The sequence below is a fragment of the Rhea americana genome, unplaced genomic scaffold (assembly GCF_003343005.1).
Source record: "Rhea americana isolate MKP2758 unplaced genomic scaffold, rheAme1 scaffold_125, whole genome shotgun sequence".
Lineage (NCBI taxonomy): Eukaryota > Metazoa > Chordata > Aves > Rheiformes > Rheidae > Rhea > Rhea americana.
Genome location: NW_028185317.1, coordinates 2287748 through 2307118, shown reverse-complemented (window position 1 = coordinate 2307118; position 19371 = coordinate 2287748). Strand labels below are relative to the sequence as shown.

The window sequence follows — 19371 nt, the reverse complement described above, 5'->3', positions numbered from 1 at the left end:
GTTTTCATAAGCAACCAATGATTATGGTTGCTTCAGCTGTTGGATGCCTCAATAAAATGGGAATCACTCTCCAGAAAATGAGAAGATGATACTCCTTCAAAATTAGGCCCCTTAAGTTGTCCCTCTTTGAAATGCCAAAACTGAGACCGCCAAAACCAAAAACCACTTTTAAAATTATTTTTATCCCTGTTCAGTGGGTTTGGAATGGAATATCTCCAATATTTTCCACCTTCTCACCTTTAGAACTGTGAAAACTGGCCTTCTTTACAGCATGGCTCAGGCAGTGTTTCAGTTCATGACTCATTTCATAAGTACTGCAATAACAGGTGGCTCTTACCTTACTCAGATATCAAACGCKATCTAGAGTTTTATTTGGGGTTTGGCTGTGCTACCACACAAAACATGTAAAGGTGCCACTTCAGAGTGGAAATCTACACCAGCATCATTCTTCCAAATTTTCACCATTGCTACCCCAGTAAGGCTAGACCAGATCAAAGATGGGACATGTTATCAAGGAAAATGCTGCAGTAGATGTTATAAGTCAACAATTACTAAATCAACCTTGTAAACGCATGATACAGTCTCACACCCTCTGTCTCTTCCAGTATTATTTTTTAGATCTTAGCCACTTAATGTAGGGAGAGTTTTAACGACCAGTAAACTCATGTATTCATTATATTGTGCATCAAATCTAGTAGTTTAGATTTCAGGTTATTTTCCTGATTTCTTTTTTTTTTTTTTTTTAATTGCAGGTTTTTTTCTTTTTTTTTTTTTTTTCTTTTTTTTAAATCACGGTCATTCTCTACATCTGCTGGTGACATGTTTTCATACTGAGTATTTTTACCTGTACGAACACGGTGAAGAGGATGACAACAGTTGTTGCTGCAATGAAGAGCTTCTTTCTATGAAAGTCAGGAAGCAAGAAAACCAAAGAGAAACAGATTGCACCTCGGAGACCCCCATACGCTATAATAAATTGGTCTTTGCTGGTCACGGTGTTGACATGAAATCTGTTCACAAAGAAAGTCAGTACAAGAACCCCTGAAAAGCAGGAAAGAAGATGGAAACTGATCAAACAAAAATAGAAATTAGATAAAACTCCTAAGAGGATGATATATTTTACAGTAAAAAAAAAAAACTTAAAGTGGGAAGCACTAACCATTAAGAACTAGCTGRGGTAAAGGTGGTAATATATTCTCAGTACCACTGGCTTTACTTCTAATCTAGTCCAATGAGTTTACACTGAACCTGTCTGCTTAAAAACCTTTCCCTCGAGCATTACTGATTTGAGGGAATACAACAAACACTATCGACGGGCCACAGTTTGTTGGGCTTTGCACAACTATAAAATTCATCTTGTAGCAGCTTCTCTTGGCTTGTTTTCAGCCTTGTGCTTATCATAGTCCATTTACGAAACTGGAGCTTCCTTCAGAACAACTTTGAGCGCTGCAAGGGATTTTAGTATTAGCCCTCTCCCATGACCAGGGAATCCCAGGACATACAGTTTCATTTTGAGTAAGTGCTAAGCATCAGCTAAATAGTGAACAAACAGTAACCATTGGCAGCATAAGACATATTAGCACATTTATTTCAATGGTAGTTAATTAAAAGTTCTTACGGCGACTCTTACAGTCATGTGCCAGCCCAAATATTACATTGACTAGTATAATGATATAGCTACAAATTCTGAGGACTGAATTGAAATATTAATTGATTTATTCTAATCAGTAACAATGAATGATTGAATTGGTTGGATTATATATACTCTCTTGAGGCAAACTGTAAATAATAATTTAATTACAAGTTACTTTCCCATTTTGAAGTTTCCAAGCAATAGCCAAGACAGTCTAAATAGTTGATAAATATTTTGCCTACATTAATGTTGTCTCTACAGGAATTTTTTACTCATTAAAATTTACTGTGTGAATTATAGACTATATAAAATGATATAGCAATTGATACAATTTATAATCTTTTGCAAATACAAACATATGCATAAAGCTACAGGAAGTCAAAGAGGGAGCTAGTGATGTGACAGTATCTATTTGACAGACATCTGCTTATATAATCAGCACTTTACTGCCTGCTTCAGAGCTCCTTAGAACCTGTGTTAATGAGAATTTGCTTGAATGAAGTCAAAGAAAACTGTGCAAGTGAGATGAAAGTTGGGCCTTAAATTTGTAAGCAGCATCTGATCTTAATATCAACTGATACGATAAACATTTCATTTTCTGAAGATTAATGGCCATTTCAAGAGATGATGACACAGATYGTCATTGACTTTTGCTAGGAATTAGTTCAACCCACATCATTACTGATTTTCTAAAGGGTATTTGTAAAGTGTCATTGAAGAAAAACTTTAAAAAAATAGTGCATATGTAATACACATATCAGACACCTTCCCACACACAGAAACTAAAAATAACCAAACTTCAATCATACAGCAGAACAGTTTAAAGAAAATAAGAAATCTGGGGATGCTCAAAAATAGTGAACTCAATTAGCTTAACCTGGCAATACTTTCCCGGTTCTTGGAATACTGTGAAACTGGTGCCAAGAAGAACAGATGATATGAAGTACTTTGGTTTCAGGGTTCTTGGTAACTTTTAGCTCAAACAAATGCTGTGTAGTAACATATTTCACAGAGAAAGAAGAGCCAAATGGAATCACCCGTTCACCCGCAAATTATTTCAATGAGGAAGGAAAGTCTGGTAATGGTTCAGGCAGCACCACTGATTTAAATGAACAAAATCTACTTGAGCAGATACCTTGGCTTTTGTCTTCATTTAATCCTTCTTCATAAATTGTTATTAGCATTCTCTATACTAATCCAAGGCCAATGTTTTCCAAGAGAAGACACACAATCAATTACTTYGGRCAGAATGTATKTTCTTCTGGAGATGTGCCTTGATAAACAGCAGAAGGAAAACTCCCTCGTGTTCTGATAATAGTAGAATACTAGTGCTGTCGTATCTTGCTTTTCATATGATCTCTTATGTCAAAGGTTTCAATCGAATCATTTCTCATTTAAGCTAGCATAAGCCAAAGAGAGCTCTGGTGGGATGCAGTCCTAAGGCAGAACCACTTGTGCCAACAGCACCAAGTTTCTCACACCTTTACCACAAGCACTTTACTCCCGATCTGTGATCCCTTGCTGGCAAGAGTAAGCTGCAAAAGTGGTTCTCACAGAGAAGAAAAGGACCAAGTTTCATCTATGAAACACCAAATCCCTTTACCTACAAAGCTTAAGCTCTAGTCTGCACCAAAAGGTTCTGGATTAAAAYGAATAAGGAGCTAAGGTACAACGTACGTACTGAAACCACGTAYGTACTGAAACGTCAGGCAGAAACTCCCCAAATCCTGGAGGAAAACTCCAAAGATGTCTCGCGTTTCTGGAGCCATGCCCGGGAGCACACCTGGTTTCAGTGCGGACAGGCCCGAGCAGGTCGGTGCCTAGGCTCCTCCATGGTCTCCAGAGCAGGTGTCTTTCAGCCCGGATTCCTGCAGTGCCCTGTCTGGCTCACGGCCAACCTCCAGCACACCCAAAGCACTCCGACAAGCCCTTCGCAAAACACGATGACAAGCTCCGTGGATAAGGGAAGCCCTAGGCAGGATCAGATATGCGAGATGATTTTCAGCCCTGGTTTATGTCCTAACAGTTGCTATTCTGTTCAGGGGAATTTTGATTGTAAAGAAAGTTTTCTTTCCTGGCTATACCACTGAGCCCTTCTCAAATAAGGTATTACATAATTACAGAACATGATCAGAACAGCAATGTTTAGAGAGCTGGAAGATTTTGATAGGTGCTTTTATATTGTTACTATCAATGTTCCTTACCTCTGGCAATGAAGTTTCCAAACTAAGATAAAGTCAAAATAACTCAGATTTTTTTTTATGTAAGCAAAAAATTTAACAGAAGAAAGACACTTAATCATAATAAAACATTTGAACGTGTGTAAAACTGACTAATAAGCATGCTTCCAAATGTATTTATGATGCAGAGTCATTAAAACAAATCTTGGCATGTATTAACTGCTAATAAAACACATTCTGTTACGTCTTGTCATGGTCTATCCTATTTAAGCAATTGCTTGAAATGCCTATCAAATTGGAGTTCAAATAAATTATCATTTGGTTTGACTCAGTGGTTTGTAAACATAAATCCCTTTTAATGTTTTTATCTATCAAATTCCTTGTCAAATATATGCTCTGTTTTTATCTGTGGACCTATAGTTAATATATAAAAAGATCCATAAATGAGAAGAATAGCAAAGGAAGAACATAGCAAAATAGTAGTGTCATGGAGCTCAGCTCTCTCAGCTAGTGCTTTGAAAAAACTTTTATACATTATTAAACACAGTACTAAATTCAATGGACTATCAAGGCAGTCAACTCTTTACTCACAGGCATCACTAACTGCACATTATGAAAGGCAAAGGAGAATCAGCCCTCGTGAACACCAAACCAGCACAAGATACAACCACAGACAACAGTAAAATGGTGTATCTGCTTTTCTGGTCATTTACAACACAGGAATACAGGAGCTTAAAATATCGTGGGACCTGGACTGAATTTTTTTGGGGTAAATGATATCAGGCAGATTATCCTTAGTCTCAGTTATCAGGAAAATTCTTYCATGCATATCCTTTATCACTTAGTTTTGGTCATTCTTAATCTTATCTGAAACTCTCAAGTATGAGCAAAAGGRAAAAAATCTTGGAACTTCCTTAAGTTGCTCAGAATAGTTTACTTTTCCCTACTGTGGCTGGTTCTCAGCTATTCCTGTGGAAAAGCTTCATGTCATCTCTAATAAATTTTATGTGCCACCTGACATAGCTCTCGAAGGCACCCACATGACAAGCTCAGAAGCAAAAGCTCTTATATTATACATGGAGGATGCAATATACAGGCAGAGGCAGAATAAACTTCCTCCAAGTTTTGGCTCATGTAAGCACAGGATGGTTTAGACACCTTCAGAGGCTGCTCTTGTCTACAGTAACGCAGCATCATTCACAGTTCTTCCCAGGTTGCTTTTGCTGGAATTTACTGGGGAACTCTGCATGAATCCCAATTTCTCTGTCCTTATATCTACTGGAAGTCCAGTGACTCCAGGATTTCAAAGTAGAGACAATTCATGTCTCTGCTGCCATGCCCTGCTAGGAGGTGTGATTAACCTCTCCTACATTATTTGGTCAACAATATGAGACAACATATGAGAGGAGAGAGCCAGTGACCCACATCTCCTTGCCCTCCTAAGGACAACATGCAACCTGCCACAGAAAGGAGGTTGGAAAAGGCTCTGTGACACCAATATTGTCTACCTGTACAAACAAACAAACGGACACTTCAGAGATGCCATCTGCTCCTGTCATCCTTGTACAGGCCAGGGGGAGTTTGAGGTGCTGTAACATTCAAGTACTGCCAAATCTTACAGTGTTCACAATTCACATCTACTCTGAGGCATGGCTGTGTGTGCTGTATAAAGGAATTAAATGGATGTCAAGTTTCAGAGTACATTTGGCAAAGGATTTTTTTTTTATATAAAGAAAGCCTTTAGTCCATTGCTTTCTCTGCTGCAACCAAATTTGACTTATTCCTTTCAGTAAAGATACAGTCTCTCTTCAAGCATCCTTTTAAGGTATTTGGATAGATAGGACATCAAATGGGTCGTGAGACCCAGCTAAAAGACATGGGCTTGGACATCATTTTAAGAAAGGTAATAGGATTCAAACTCCAGACCATTGACCCCAGAAGACAAATCCTTTGCTCTTTAAGATCAAGTACCAGTTTATCTCATCAAATATGAAAATGCAGGAAGTCTATCACACTTTCCATGCAAAGAAAGGATAAAACAATGAGACAGAAGATAAGAAAGCAGAAGAAATTATCTCATGAATCAGAGACTAGAAATAAATGTCAWGTTCTGAATTCCACATAATCAGTACTCTTCAAAGTCCTCATCACCTCCCGCCATTCTCTCACTTAATGGAATCATATGTTTCGCTCCCACAAATAAAAATCCATCATTTCATCATACCTAGTGCTCTCCAAATGAGACAGAAAATGACAGTGAAGCAAATATATGGCCAGTTCCACTCATGGTTTTCTCCAATGGTGGACACCCCAAGAAAGATGAAGATGAGCGTATCACTAACACTGCTCCACATCTTCATGAAGTATTTGATTGTGGTGTGAGATTTCAGAGAGATGTTGGCCTCCACGTAACGTTTCATGCCCATAGCACAAGCAATGATGCTGAGAAAATGAAAATAAAACAATTAGTTTTTCCATATAAAGCACACAAAATTGACACATTGTCTTTTTTTTAAAAAAAAGTCTTCATTGAGTGATGTACRTTTGCAGACATCTCATTGATTAGAGTCTTGCTTCCTACATCAGTCCTTTAATATTGGTAAGATCACTAGGACAATAAGACACTATATAGGTTGACCAGGTTGTCTGAATTTGTTTTTTAACAGATAAACAACCTATTACATTTATCATAGTCACTTAGTTTACAGTTAAGTACACCCAACACTTCTCATTATRATACCGTTATAATAAAGTTTTCAGTTCTTTAACTTTGCCACACGCTAACCATCTAGGCAGAAGAGTTTTATTTTTAGGATCTCATGTTAGTTTGTTTTTTGCTTGGATGGGAGGAAGACACTTTAGGGAACAGGATACTATTGTTTCTCAATAGCAAGCGTAAAAAGGACACCTACAAGTCTGGCTGATTTCTAGTCACTGTAGCAGATCTGGTGTAGTTTGAGAGCAGCCTGAACACTGCACTACTTCACCCAAGAGAACAAAGCTAGCCTAAAGGGAATTAAAGAGGTTCTGTAAATTACAGGATACATGCGTCAGCCTAACTCATCAGCTTTTCAAAACAATCACTTTCAGACTAGCAATCTTAGAAGGTTAAAACCATTTAGTGCTTACAGGGTCAAAGCTCCATTTTTTAACAGCAACATTTTGTTCTAAATGTTGAGCTACCAATGACAAAAGGAACTTGTTTCTGAGACATGATTTCCATTGCTCTTTGGTACATATTGCTCTTTGGTACATATTGCTCTTACAAAAAGGTCCTGACTTCCTTCTAATGTAGACCATTTCAAACCCAGCCAAACCCCACCGAACCTTCTAGCACTAAAGCAGCGTGGAACTGGTGTGACAACAGGAGACTAGAGAGCCTCCTGCAAAGGGAAGGCACCACGTAGCTATCCTGGGCACGAGTTTATGGCTCACAAAAGCTCAGTCTTCCCCCGTGAGGATTGTTAGTATATCGCGATTGCATGGAACCACACYGAAGTCCTTTTAATGCCTTTGCTATTCAGTGAGGCTGTCCACGTGGGAGTTTTACAGCAYTACAAATTTCTACCCCAGGTGACTGCATGGTAACAGCAAGTCTCCTCAAACATTATATCACATGCAGACAAGTCTGCAGAGGTCGATCCTCAGCTAGTAGAAGTGAACATGGATCTGGCATACAGACTTTAAACACCAGCTGCAGCTGGAACAGATAGATGATCCAAACAGATGCGAAGAGGTGTCCAAATAGATGTTGGYCTCAGCAGTCCTTTGGTCATACAGTAATCTCTCACACAGAAGCTATTCAGAAAATAGCCAGGCAACTTCTGCTTTGCAGTGAAAACACTGAATTTAAGCACAGAATTTCACACAGGAGACTCTTAGCAATATTTGGGGTTTGGTGCAAAAACAGGGTTGCATCATGGCTACCACTGAATAGGACAGTTTGCAAATGGGCAGAGCTGATTACGTGTATGGTGGCAGAAGTTCCCTTATTTAATTCCTCTTTTTTCCTTACTACCATTTCCCTGGTTTTTGCTGGTCTTTTTACAGCCTTTTTTGATTCCTGATTATTTTCTTTAATACCTGCTGTAAGGGAAACCTATGCCCARTCTTCATAACTTGATAAAATTTTAGGGTTGGCATTTTTAAAAGCTTGGGTGAGCTTTTACTTCTGCTTTGAAACAGCAAGTATCGACTGTGAAATTTCAGGTAGGAAAGGAAGACAATACATGYCCCTCCATTTTCACTATCAAAATGCAAGGCAGAATTCAAGCTCAAGTACAGGGGGAATAAAAAACTTTCATTGGAAATTATCAGTTGTTCCAGTTAAGCAGAACATGTGTATGCCACAGACTAGATGCGATCTGTTGTACGTTCACAACACAGTTTGAACAGCTCTCTCTGGAAAGGCAGCAAATACCGTTGTCATTTTTCAGCTCAACTATTGAAAGAAACTAATCACGGTCTCCGTGTCTTCACTGCTGAAAGGAGTCTTCATCTAGCTGTGTTTTTGTAACCTATATAAAACCAAAGACTTCTATTCTGTCCTCAACAACCCTTTATTCCAGGAAGGCACAGTTGGCCACTGTGCTGTTGCTCCTAATTTGCACTGTTGTTAATGAAAGTAGAATAAGGGCCATCTTTCTCGCTCATCAGTGAACCATTAACATGTCTTCATTGCCATAACTGTGCATATATTATTGGAYCAAGACAAAAGTAATGAACAACAGCTATATTAATTTCTGCTCTATTTAAAGCACTAAGAAAATCGGTAATATTATTATGGGAAATACTTGGTTGGAATAAAAAACAGGAAATAAACAGGAGAAAATGTTTCGAATAAAGGTGCACTTCCACCTTATACAAGCTACTGATTACTTGGTTTGGYATTCAAATAAAACAAAACAAAACAAAAACTTCCTATTTCCTTACTCTTAAAATAATTATTTGTTTTTCCTCATTTCCATGCAAAAACTTATTTGGAGGAGAAAGTCCCTTCAAAGGGACACAGACACCAAAACAAACAAAAAATTCAAAAAATAAAAAACATTTGCATACAGAGCTGTTTAGCAGATTGGGTTGCACCCGCAATTCTTTTCAGTCTACACAGAATTTTTTTTTTTTTTTTTTTTGCAATTAAATTATTTTCCAAAGAAAAACTCCCCAGATCTGCTTCTTATAATGCATTATTTCCTGGTTACAAATGAATGAATTGTTTGAAATCAAGATCTATAAAAAAGCATTTGGAATTTGCCAACTTCATGACCAATAGTGCAGGAACCAGCCGCCTTTGCAACTGTTTTGCTTCAGAAACAATACATTATTCAGAAGAATGAGTTCCATAATGGGTACAGTAGATTATGATTGATAGAAGGAGACACCATTAGGATTGAAAGTTTTCTTCTCCTTGATGATTATGCAGCATATTTATTTCACTATTCTGTCTTATGTTCCTATAAATAGATTTATCTTACCTATTCCCAGAGCTAGAACTGTTTCCTGTAATGCTAAAACATTGCTCATATTAACCACTTGAGGAAACAAAATCTGCAAGATAGAGGAATAGTTTGTATCCAAAGGAGTAGCATTATTCTCAAAATAGATCTCCCAGATAATCCTGTGTCTAGGCAGTACTTGACCATTTAATTTTTCATTTTTGTCATTATTATCAGATTTACAGTTGTTTACACTATGGCTATCAATGCAGTCTAAGTGCATTTTATAGTCTTTAGGGGAATATTAAGTACTGTTAGTGCTGAGATTCCAGCACTATTTGACTTAGTGTAGGTAGAAGAACTAGTGGCAACAGATATCAGACCATAGAAATGAGAACTAAATCACTCATTCTGTGTTGTTTTTCAATCTGTCTGTTCTTTCCAAAGTAAGATTTCTTTGACCATTAGGATTATTAGATCTACTTTTCTAGGTTAAATTAATTGTTCTGCAGGCAAAATTCATACTGAGTTGAGCACAAATCTCTCTTAAAAGTATCGTCTGTAAATTACAATTTGCAAAAGACTGAATCGACRTAATACAAATGGTTTCTCTTCACTGACCATAGTAATTACATGGGAATGCACGACACGGTTTTTGATACCGTGCAACTTCCTTAGTGTGAAGGTGACAGAGCACTGGCACAGGTTGCCCAGAGAGGTTATGGAGTCTCCTTCTCTGGAGATACTCAAAATCCACCCGGGCATGGTCTTGTGCAACGTGCTCCAGGTGACTCTGCTTGAGCAGGGGCGGGGGTGGACTAGATGATCTCCAGAGGTCCCTTCCAACCTCAACCGTTCTGTGATTCTGTGGGACTCGGCCCTATCACACAGACAGTTCCTGTCTGTACCGTGTTTCTATGCCATATTGGTACAAGAGCTTCACGAAGAAAACCCATCAGTACTCTAAAGCATTYGTCAGATTGGAAGAATATATAAAACTCACTGTGCTGTAATAAATTGCAAGCAATCCTGTGCATACTAGTATTACAAAGCCTGGTTTCTTATAGCTGTGTATCTTGTAGCTGATAGAGATCTTAGACATGGCTGCATCTTCTCCAAAGAGGCAGGATTTATGCTAGCAAGCTCAGGTACAGATTCTCTAGTATCTAATAGCAAAGTCAGTACAATTTGCAATTTTCCCCTCTGTCAGAGGGACACTACTGCTTATCATCCATTTGCATAAAAATACACAARGATTTAGTAGCTTTGAAACCATGATCTCTAACAAATTTGGCTGAAATTGGTCAGTAGATTCAAATGTTATTGGAGATAGAGGGGTGATGAACAGACACATGCACGCTGACAACACAAAAAYGCAACAGCCTCACTTAGGAAACCAGAAAAACATATAATCTGAGGTTGTCTAAACCTSTTTTAAAAGTAAGTCAGTCTCCAAGATAAATCTCTGAAGCAAATGTTTTGATTAGACCTCTTCATTCCCAAACAGAGGAAGTATTTCCAGGCTTTGCCTTTGTATAGGATAAACAACTACCTCTGCATCACTTACTTGGTTCTATCATTGTATGTTCTGCCTCAGCACACCTTTGAGGCCATCGCTCTCCAACTAACTGGTAGGGCAGACAACTCAGGATGATGTTAGAACAGACTTGYTATAAAGCACAGACAACATCCAAACTTTGTTGAGGTCCACAGAATTTGATCACTTACTCCTCGCAGCTTTTCAAATGTTCATTTTTACTGGGCCTAATAAGGAAAATATAAAATATATACTAAAGGCTCTTCTGGCCCAGCAGGAACCTCATTGTTTGAGCTTTCTTTCCTTTTTTTTTTTTTAAGTGGCACTCATAAGACACCCCACAATAACCTGAATAAACTGATGAGGCATTTGAAGCACTAGTCATCAGGATGGCTTATGATCTGCAGTTTTAGAATATCCAAACTTACTCCTTCAATATTTGAAGTCAAGTMCTTTAGCTTTCCCAGTCATGAAGCTAGATGCTGTTCCAGAACAGCACTGGGGCCATTTCTTTGAGGTTTTCAGATCCACAGAACATTTGTGTGCAGCTGAAGAGTCCCTACTGCCACTGACATGTAATTGTGTAACATGTGGAATGAGGTTACATCCCTCAGCTGTTTCAAAGGCTTTTAAACTGTCTGTTCACTGTCATGTAAAGGTTTCCAACTAAGCAAACTGACTTTAAAACTTGGTTACTSTTCTGACTGATACTTTTCAGCAAATATAGCCAGAAATCTTTCCTTGGCAAATGAGATTCATGGACATACTTACGCCACGATGCCAGAAAGGTGAAACATTTCTGCAGTGAGATAGGAAAGATAACTGTACAGGAAGACAAAGAGCGGTTCAATTACACGGATATTCTTGGTAAATCGTGTGGTAAAGGCAGCAATCATCCCAAAAGTCAGACCTACTAAAACTCCTCCTATGCCAACCACAAAGAATTTTCCAACTCCAGCAAAAACATCCACAGTTTTGATGGCTGGCATTTCACAGAAAGATCTGAACAGCTTGTAGAGTACCTGGATGAAAAATGAAAGAGAGAAAACAGCCATTAACCAGGCATTAATCAGGCATGACCACACATAGCAGTAATGTTAAAATATGCTGCTAGCATTTCGGTGAGTTCAGAAGTCTGTTTGAAACTCCAGAGAGCAGGGGCCTGGCAGGTGAGCACTGTAGCACTTAAATACATATTAATCTCCACACTTATGTGCCAGATCCTCAGCTCTATTGAAACTGAAGACAGTTGTTCACCCAAATGTTTTTCAGGTCCTGAGGCCAGAYACCCGGCCGAGGAGTCCTCTGCTACAAGAGGACATTTCCCTTTGCAGATTTCAGGTCCCACCTCTCAACACAAGACAACCCTTCCTGTGGACACTAAATACTGAAAATAAAAGCTAGTCCTTACCACTGTAACTGCATCATTCAGGAGTGATTCACCAAAGACCAAAATGTGTAGCTTTTCGTTGACATGTATCTCTTCAAACACAGCTAGCACTGCTACAGGATCCACAGCAGCTATCAGACTGCCAAACAAGAGGTTATGGAGCAATGATACGTCCTGCAGGTGAAAGGATTTCACTTGGCAAATCCCATACAGGGAAAAGCCAATCCCAAACACGTTCCATATTGTTCCCACAACTGCATAGAGGAGAATAGTGCCAATGTTCTCGAAAAAGGGACGGCTGGGCATGAAGTATCCTGCATCGAGGACAATAGGTGGCAGCAGGTAGAGGAAAAAGATATCACTGTCCATAACAGGTGGTGACTTGTCATTTAAACCATAGATGATTCCACCCATAATGAGTCCTACAAATATCAATAAGCAGCTTTCCGGAACAACAGAAGGTAGCTTGTTATAGAGATGAAATGCTGAAAACAGATTAAGAGAAATATTCCTTATTATCTCATCACCTCAAGCTAGCTAAACAGCTTCAGTTCCTTATTTGGGTGGGGAAACTTTCCATGCTATGACATTCAGAAGGTTGCATTTTGGTATAAAACAAATAATAAAGTAATAATAATAAATTACTCACTGTTTATTGTTTTAAATTTGTTATAATAAAGTAATTATAACAGCAATAATAAAAAATATATAATAGTAATTATATGCATGCATAATTAAGGTAAAGTTACCCAATAAGAAATTGACTAAAAACTCTTAAAGTTTACTGAAAATATCAAACTTTTTAAAATTACTATTGGTTGAGCCCTCAGTTCATTGAAACATAAGGTTAAAAATACATTTGGAAATTTTACAGCAGCTAAAAATATTCCATCAAGGGCATGGTGTCCACTCACAATTCATATTAATATTATATAAATATATATAAATTTGTAGATCTTAAGTCTGAGAGGAAAATTCACCAAAAGAAAAAAAACTATAGGTCTTGTTTGCACAAAATACAATTTTTTGGATGTAGTTACACAAATACCCTGTCTGCACCAAGAAAGTTTTTATTTTAGGTTTTACAACACCTAGCATACAGATTGAATTATTCCATGTGACTGGCCTGATCTGGCAGCCTTCTTTAAGAATGAGATGGCTTCATTTTAAAATGAAGATGTCAGTGGACAAACTGCACGTCACACAGTTGGCAAGTTCATGATGATGAATACGTACTTTAGTACGAATTGCACTTAAATAAAGTATTCCTCTCCCCTTTCTTCTCTTGGAAGCCCTGATAGTTTTTGCTACTAATATCAACAGGATGTGTAGATATAAGCTTCTATATGGCAAATCTTTTGCAACCTAGAAAGCAATTTGACAAGAATTTTCTTCCCTGTGCACAGTATATCTGACATACTGCATGTGTGCCCTTAGGAGGTGGCATGTTATCCCAGACTCTGAGACTACCTATTTGRCTTGCATGCCAAACAGGCTTGAACTGCAAAGACTCTGCTTGTCCTTTTCTGTTTGGTCCCACTAGTAGAGTATTTTAGGAAAGGACTCCTCTTCCCAGCCCCACACCTTTCCACAGTTCCTAGCATTTTGGAGAACAAGCAAAACAGGAGCTGCCTTTCCCTATACCATTTTGGGGAACTAGTGAAGCAAAGGCTGCCCTTATCCCCCTTGTCCCCAGGGGAAACCTTGTCCTCTTCGCCCCCTCAAGATTTTTGGTGCCTTACCTATCTTAGCCAACGATGCAAGCATGATCCAAAGTGTGATTTCAAAGGGGACTTGAACATGCTGGTAATCCAGGGAGAAAAATGCATGCTCCAAGGATTCATTCCCCTGGGCTTCCTCAGCAGCCCAGCTGGTGTTCTCCTGGAGAACATCTTCCTCTACTGACTGYGGCTGGGAGCCTTGGAGAGCTCTGGTCCTGGCAGCCTGGAGGAAGAATGTAAGCAAGGGCCCAACTAGGCAAGCGGCTGCAGCCTTGCATCCCAGGCTCTGCTTCTCCATCTGCCCAGGAATCCGTCCGCTCTGGGAAATGCGTTGCTGGCTGCTCCCCAGCGTGCGACTCCGGCTGCTGCGTGCAACGGCTGGGAAGCGCTGCTGGCTACAGCACCCTGCAGAGCACAGTTTGCCCTGGTTGTGTGGCTTGCTGCAAAGATAGAAGCAACTGCTCAGCCTCACAATCACTCTGCTCCCTGATCCATTAGTTTCCAGCTGGGAAAGCCTCCTGGAAAGTCTCATCTTTTTGGTATCAAGTGCCCAAATAAGCAAAGGCTTCTCTTCAAAGGTTTCCTTGAAGAAATGTCTCATGCACCTGTGGTCCAAGCATATGTGTACATATGTTTCAGAGAAAGAGAAGTCAGATTTTAGTTCTGAACCTTAAAATTTTTGATTACCAGTCTTTCAAATGTCTTTCTTGGAAGAAAAATAAACTTAATGTCTGCTATGGCAGCCAGACCTTGATGGAACAGGTCCCACATCAAACAGCCCCATCCAGAAAYGAACCAGCCTTACAGTAGACTTACTGGACTTCTCATCTGTAGTCCAACCCGTACAGAGAGAACACATGGCAGCAATGTTACTGATAGTCACATTTTCCATTTGGGAAATCAAGCAAAGCAACTAGCTTTCTTATGCTAAATACAAAACCACAGYGTTGTGCTGTAGGAAGGCCTCACATGCTGGAAAAATAAATTTCAATAATTGCTTAAAGCTTCCTTCTGCATTAAGAGCTAACAGGAAAAATTAAATCTCTTCTCTCTTCACTACTTGAAAAGAGCCCCCCAAAGCCAAGAGGAGTGAAATTGCTTACAAAAGCTTGACACACAGGCAAATAAAAGGATAGCAGGATAGGTAATAGCAAAATCTATCGATATCCCTCTGACTAGGAATGGCTTCTGATTACATCCCAGGATGCAAAACCTTTTGGTTTTAGGGATTCTTTAAAGTCTCCAAACACCAACTTTTACATAAACCTGAAYGTTTTGGGAAACAGAGTTATTCACAATGCTATTAGATGTATTAATAATACAGAGAACAAAACATATCAGGGAAATTCCTCCATTATGGAGTTTCATTTAAGTCAATAATGCTTCACCAGGGATGAATTTAGTCCAAAAGAATATATGTAATTAAAATATAGAGGCCCCAGGCTGCTGCTGGACTAATCAATGGCCTGTTTTTCTCTCTTCAGCTGCCTAAGAGACACCAAACTTGAACTGCCAATAACATGCTGGTGACCCATTTTTTCTCCTATAAATTCAAAGACCAACATATCCTGCATTTGTCAACATCAGATGAGCTCCCTGTTTCTGATCTGGTTTGTAAAGGRGGAGGATGACAACCTTGGAAGATGGGAGACATGCAGTGATACAGTCTAAGGGTGATTTCTTTGTAATTTACCCCATTTCATTTGCTTTTATAACATGTCTTTATCAGACTTGCTTACGGTAAAACACAGAAACATTCCTCCAATTAGAACTGTCTTCTGGCAAACTAAGTTTCTGCTTTCAATAATTCAATTCCATAGAGTTTGCTTTACAGGAAGAGAAGACAGGAGGTTACTGGATCCCTTGTTTAGGTGTAACAGTACACTGTTCCCTTCAGCAGGAAGAAGAAAGCATCTCAGGAGGAATTTATGAAGTGACACAAGCAGAAACTGCGCAGTGTGAAGGGTACAGAAACAGCAGCTTTAAGAAACACGTTAAAATCCTGGTTTCAGTGGAAATCCTTGTTCACTGTCAGAAGAAAGTGATGCTGTGAAGATGGGTTTACCACTGCCACATCAGAAAAGCTATTCTCTCTCTCCAGTTGTCAACCAGGTAACAAGGTATCAATTACAAACACATTGATAGCTGGATGGCTTTCGCTAGCAGCTGCTGTGGATCTCCTCATCTTCTTCCTTCACTTCACAAAGTGTGCTGTTACATGCAGAAAACCGTTGATGAAGTTCAGAGTCAGTTACTCCACCTRGAGAGGACACTCTTAGCAGCTTCCTCTGGTGCCTGGAAAACTGTAGGATCATAAAAGGGGAAATTATGCTAGAAAAAGAGCTTTCTTCTCTTGATGAATTYTATAGATGGGTAAACTGGGGCAGAGATGAGGAAAAGATGTACAGTACCTCAGTGTCAAAGCTAAGGATAGTGGAAACAGTTTYGAGCCTGGGCTTGCATGCAAAGCCATCATATTACTTCTTCTAGCTGAAATATTTGATGTTGAACTCAGGATTTGGAAAACTTGTTTCATTTTGGTGTCAGGAAAAGGTTTTTGACAGACTTGTCTTCTCCACTCCCCCCAAAAGGCCAATTCATTTTCATTTTTGCTATTCTCAAAGGGAAGCAGGGGGGAGGCAGGAGAGGAAAAAAAATAATTTTCACTTAGTTTAAGTCAAAAATGAAGTGTTTGGATCTTGGAGAGAGAAAAGACTTGTAGAATGGAGTTTAGTAGCGTTTTCTGCAAAATGTTTTTGTATGTTGAMTCAACATCCTTTTGACCAATAGAACTAGAAAAAACACCAACGACAAAAACAGAGTTAGGAGGGTATCAGAGGAAAAGTCAAAGGAGAGGATAACATTAAAATACTCTCTCTCTCTCTCTCTCTTTTTTTTTAATAGAGCCAATTCGTAAAGTCAGGACCTTAAGGAGTAGGCAAAAATACAGGTGAAGTGACAACACATGCATGCACCAACATTCTAAAGAAAAGGTTACAAAATATTAATAGTAACAGATGGAAAAGAATTTAAGCCAGGACTCTGTGGAGTYTTCAGTGAATCTGTTTCTCTTGTATTCTTCTTTGTTCCTTTCTGTAATGGMGGCTGCAACCCTGCAACAAGCTCCATGCTGATGGAGCAATGGATTCAGATTCCTATAAATTCATAYTCAAATGATTGCAGCATTGGAGCTTCTCTGTGCAAACTGGATTTCATCCTGCAAAGATTCAAGCATGTACTTAAAAGCTCCATCATCCTTCTCAATCTAATTACTAGCTTACTGTGCCTACATCTGTACAAGGATAATGAAAATCTCTTTGAAAGTATTTTGGATGTATTCTTTTTGTTATTGTGAGAATTTTCTAAATTGYTCTTAGTATTTTAAGAACACTCCTTTCTATGTTAGGAATTGATGTTCTATATAAATTAGCCTGCCGTTTMCCTCAAGAAATTTTTTACATGTATCATTTTTCATTATATACTAGTTATAAATAAAACAAAAGTCAAAGATAGTGTTTTTCAAAATTCTRCAATACTTTTTCTTCCTCCTGTAATGGCTATTGATGCTATTGAACCACTTTTTAATGTGAGTACCATTTGATCATATGTTTATTGACATGCTTTTTCTCATGCAATATGCTTTCCCACATTTATAGGTTTCAAAACTAGATTCCGATCCCCATAATTGTATTGACCGGTACCTTACTTCTGCTGAAACAAACAGGATTATGAGCAGAACAAAGTATTGTGTTATATGGTAACAGTGATCAGAATTCAGACTCCTGTAATGAAAATGTTATGTTAATCATTTTAATTGCTGCTATTATGCTCCTTAATTCATGTCAATAAATTATTTTTCTTTAGAGCCTTTCAGAGTGGAAAGATGTGAAKTCTCTTTTCTCTTAGTTTCTTGATTTGCAGTTGCTTCTGAGTATACAATAACTCATGCCTCCTAATTTTTGCTATGAATGCATGCATCATTTAAAGAAAAATAAATACTGTAAATTATATCCCATAATTTCCATCATCTATGGAAATTCATGCATTAACTACTGAAATTTATCAGAGAGAGAACTTTGAATAAGCAGATGCCTTATACAGGAGGAAAGAAAAATAATTTGTGATGTACCTTTTAGTTATGGTACCGCAAAGACTTTCCAAGTTATTTGGGCCTCACTTTAGTAAATCATTTAAGCATTTACTTAACTGTGAGTATGTGAAGTTTCACATCTTATAGTTAATAATATGGGAAAATCCTATGCTGAATTGTGGCCAAACAGAAATGCTCAGCAGAGGGAATTACATATAATAATCATCTCAATAAATTTACCAAAGCCCATCTTCAAACTCATCAGATTGCTTGCTCTCACAGTTGCGTCCAAAGCATATTTCACCATTTCCCATCATTGAGAGTGCTACTACTCCCTAGTCTTCAGCGCAATTCAGGTAATCCAAGTAGAAATGTTTCCTCTTTCATAAGCTTTGGGGTATTATACTTTGTTACAGAGTTTGTACCAAACAGTTTTTRCTCTTCCACAGAAATTTCCCATTTCCTGAAAAAGACATAGGTCAGTCTTTGATAATATGAAGCAGTTATTTGGAGAATGTATAATCTTAGGGCCACAATGATGATGAAGGGACTGGAACACTTCTCATACGAGAGGAGACTGAGAGAAYCRRGACAGTTTAGCCTGCAGAAGAGAAGGCTCAKTGGGGATCTTATCAGCATGTATAAATCTCTGATGGAAGGGTATAAAGGAGACAGGGCCAGACTTCTCAGCGGTGCCAGTGACCAGACGAGGGGCAATGGGCACAGACTGAAATACAGAAAACGCCACTTGACCATAGGCAAACTCCTCTTCACTGACAGAGTAGCTGAACACTGGAACAGGTTGTCCCAAGAGGCAGTGGAGTCTCCAACCTTGGAAATATTGAAAACAAAACTGAACAYGGTGCTGGGGCAACCTGCTCTAGCTGACCCTACTTTGGGCAAGCGGGTTGGACCGGATGACCTCCAGAGGTCCTTTCCAACCCCAGCTATTCTGTGGWAGTATACTACTACTCTTTCCACAGCAACTTCCTTAATTGCATCTGCAAAGTCTACTTGGGAAGATAATTTATGCATGGGATTTCCCTTTATGTGCTTTCCTCTTCATACGGGCTCCTGGCACAGAGCATCTGCATTAGCATGCTGAGCTGATGGGCAGTTATCTACAAAATTCAGTAAGTTACAAAAATCAAGGGCCATATGCATACCGGCATGGCAAGCCTATCTTCAGCCACAGTAGCTTCACCTGTGGTTTTGTGATCTGTTGCAAGAATATAAACATGTTCAAATAAGCACTTGTGGTGTTTTGGGTACAACTTTGACACCACTTCTTGTAGAGCTAGGACAAGTCTAGTTTTGTAAATCTCTCACTCTTCAGAAATCACAAACAGATCTAATCCCTTACTTACATCCTCTCTCTCTCTCTT

At 38.8% G+C, this 19371-nt stretch overlaps 1 protein-coding gene across 1 annotated transcript in view; it reads right to left on the bottom strand.

Annotated features, from left to right (window-relative positions):
- LOC146600244 (sodium/hydrogen exchanger 2-like) overlaps positions 1-14212 on the bottom strand; it is a 34291-nt gene extending 20079 nt beyond the window's left edge. The window contains exons 1-5 of the mRNA XM_085325916.1: positions 13918-14212; positions 12197-12660; positions 11557-11807; positions 6038-6255; positions 845-1041 (exon numbers count right to left, since the gene is read on the bottom strand). Coding sequence (XP_085182042.1) covers positions 845-1041; positions 6038-6255; positions 11557-11807; positions 12197-12660; positions 13918-14194 — 1407 coding nt within the window. The 5' untranslated portion in view covers positions 14195-14212. The remainder of the gene's footprint in view (positions 1-844; positions 1042-6037; positions 6256-11556; positions 11808-12196; positions 12661-13917) is intronic.
- Positions 14213-19371: the final 5159 nt, after the last annotated feature.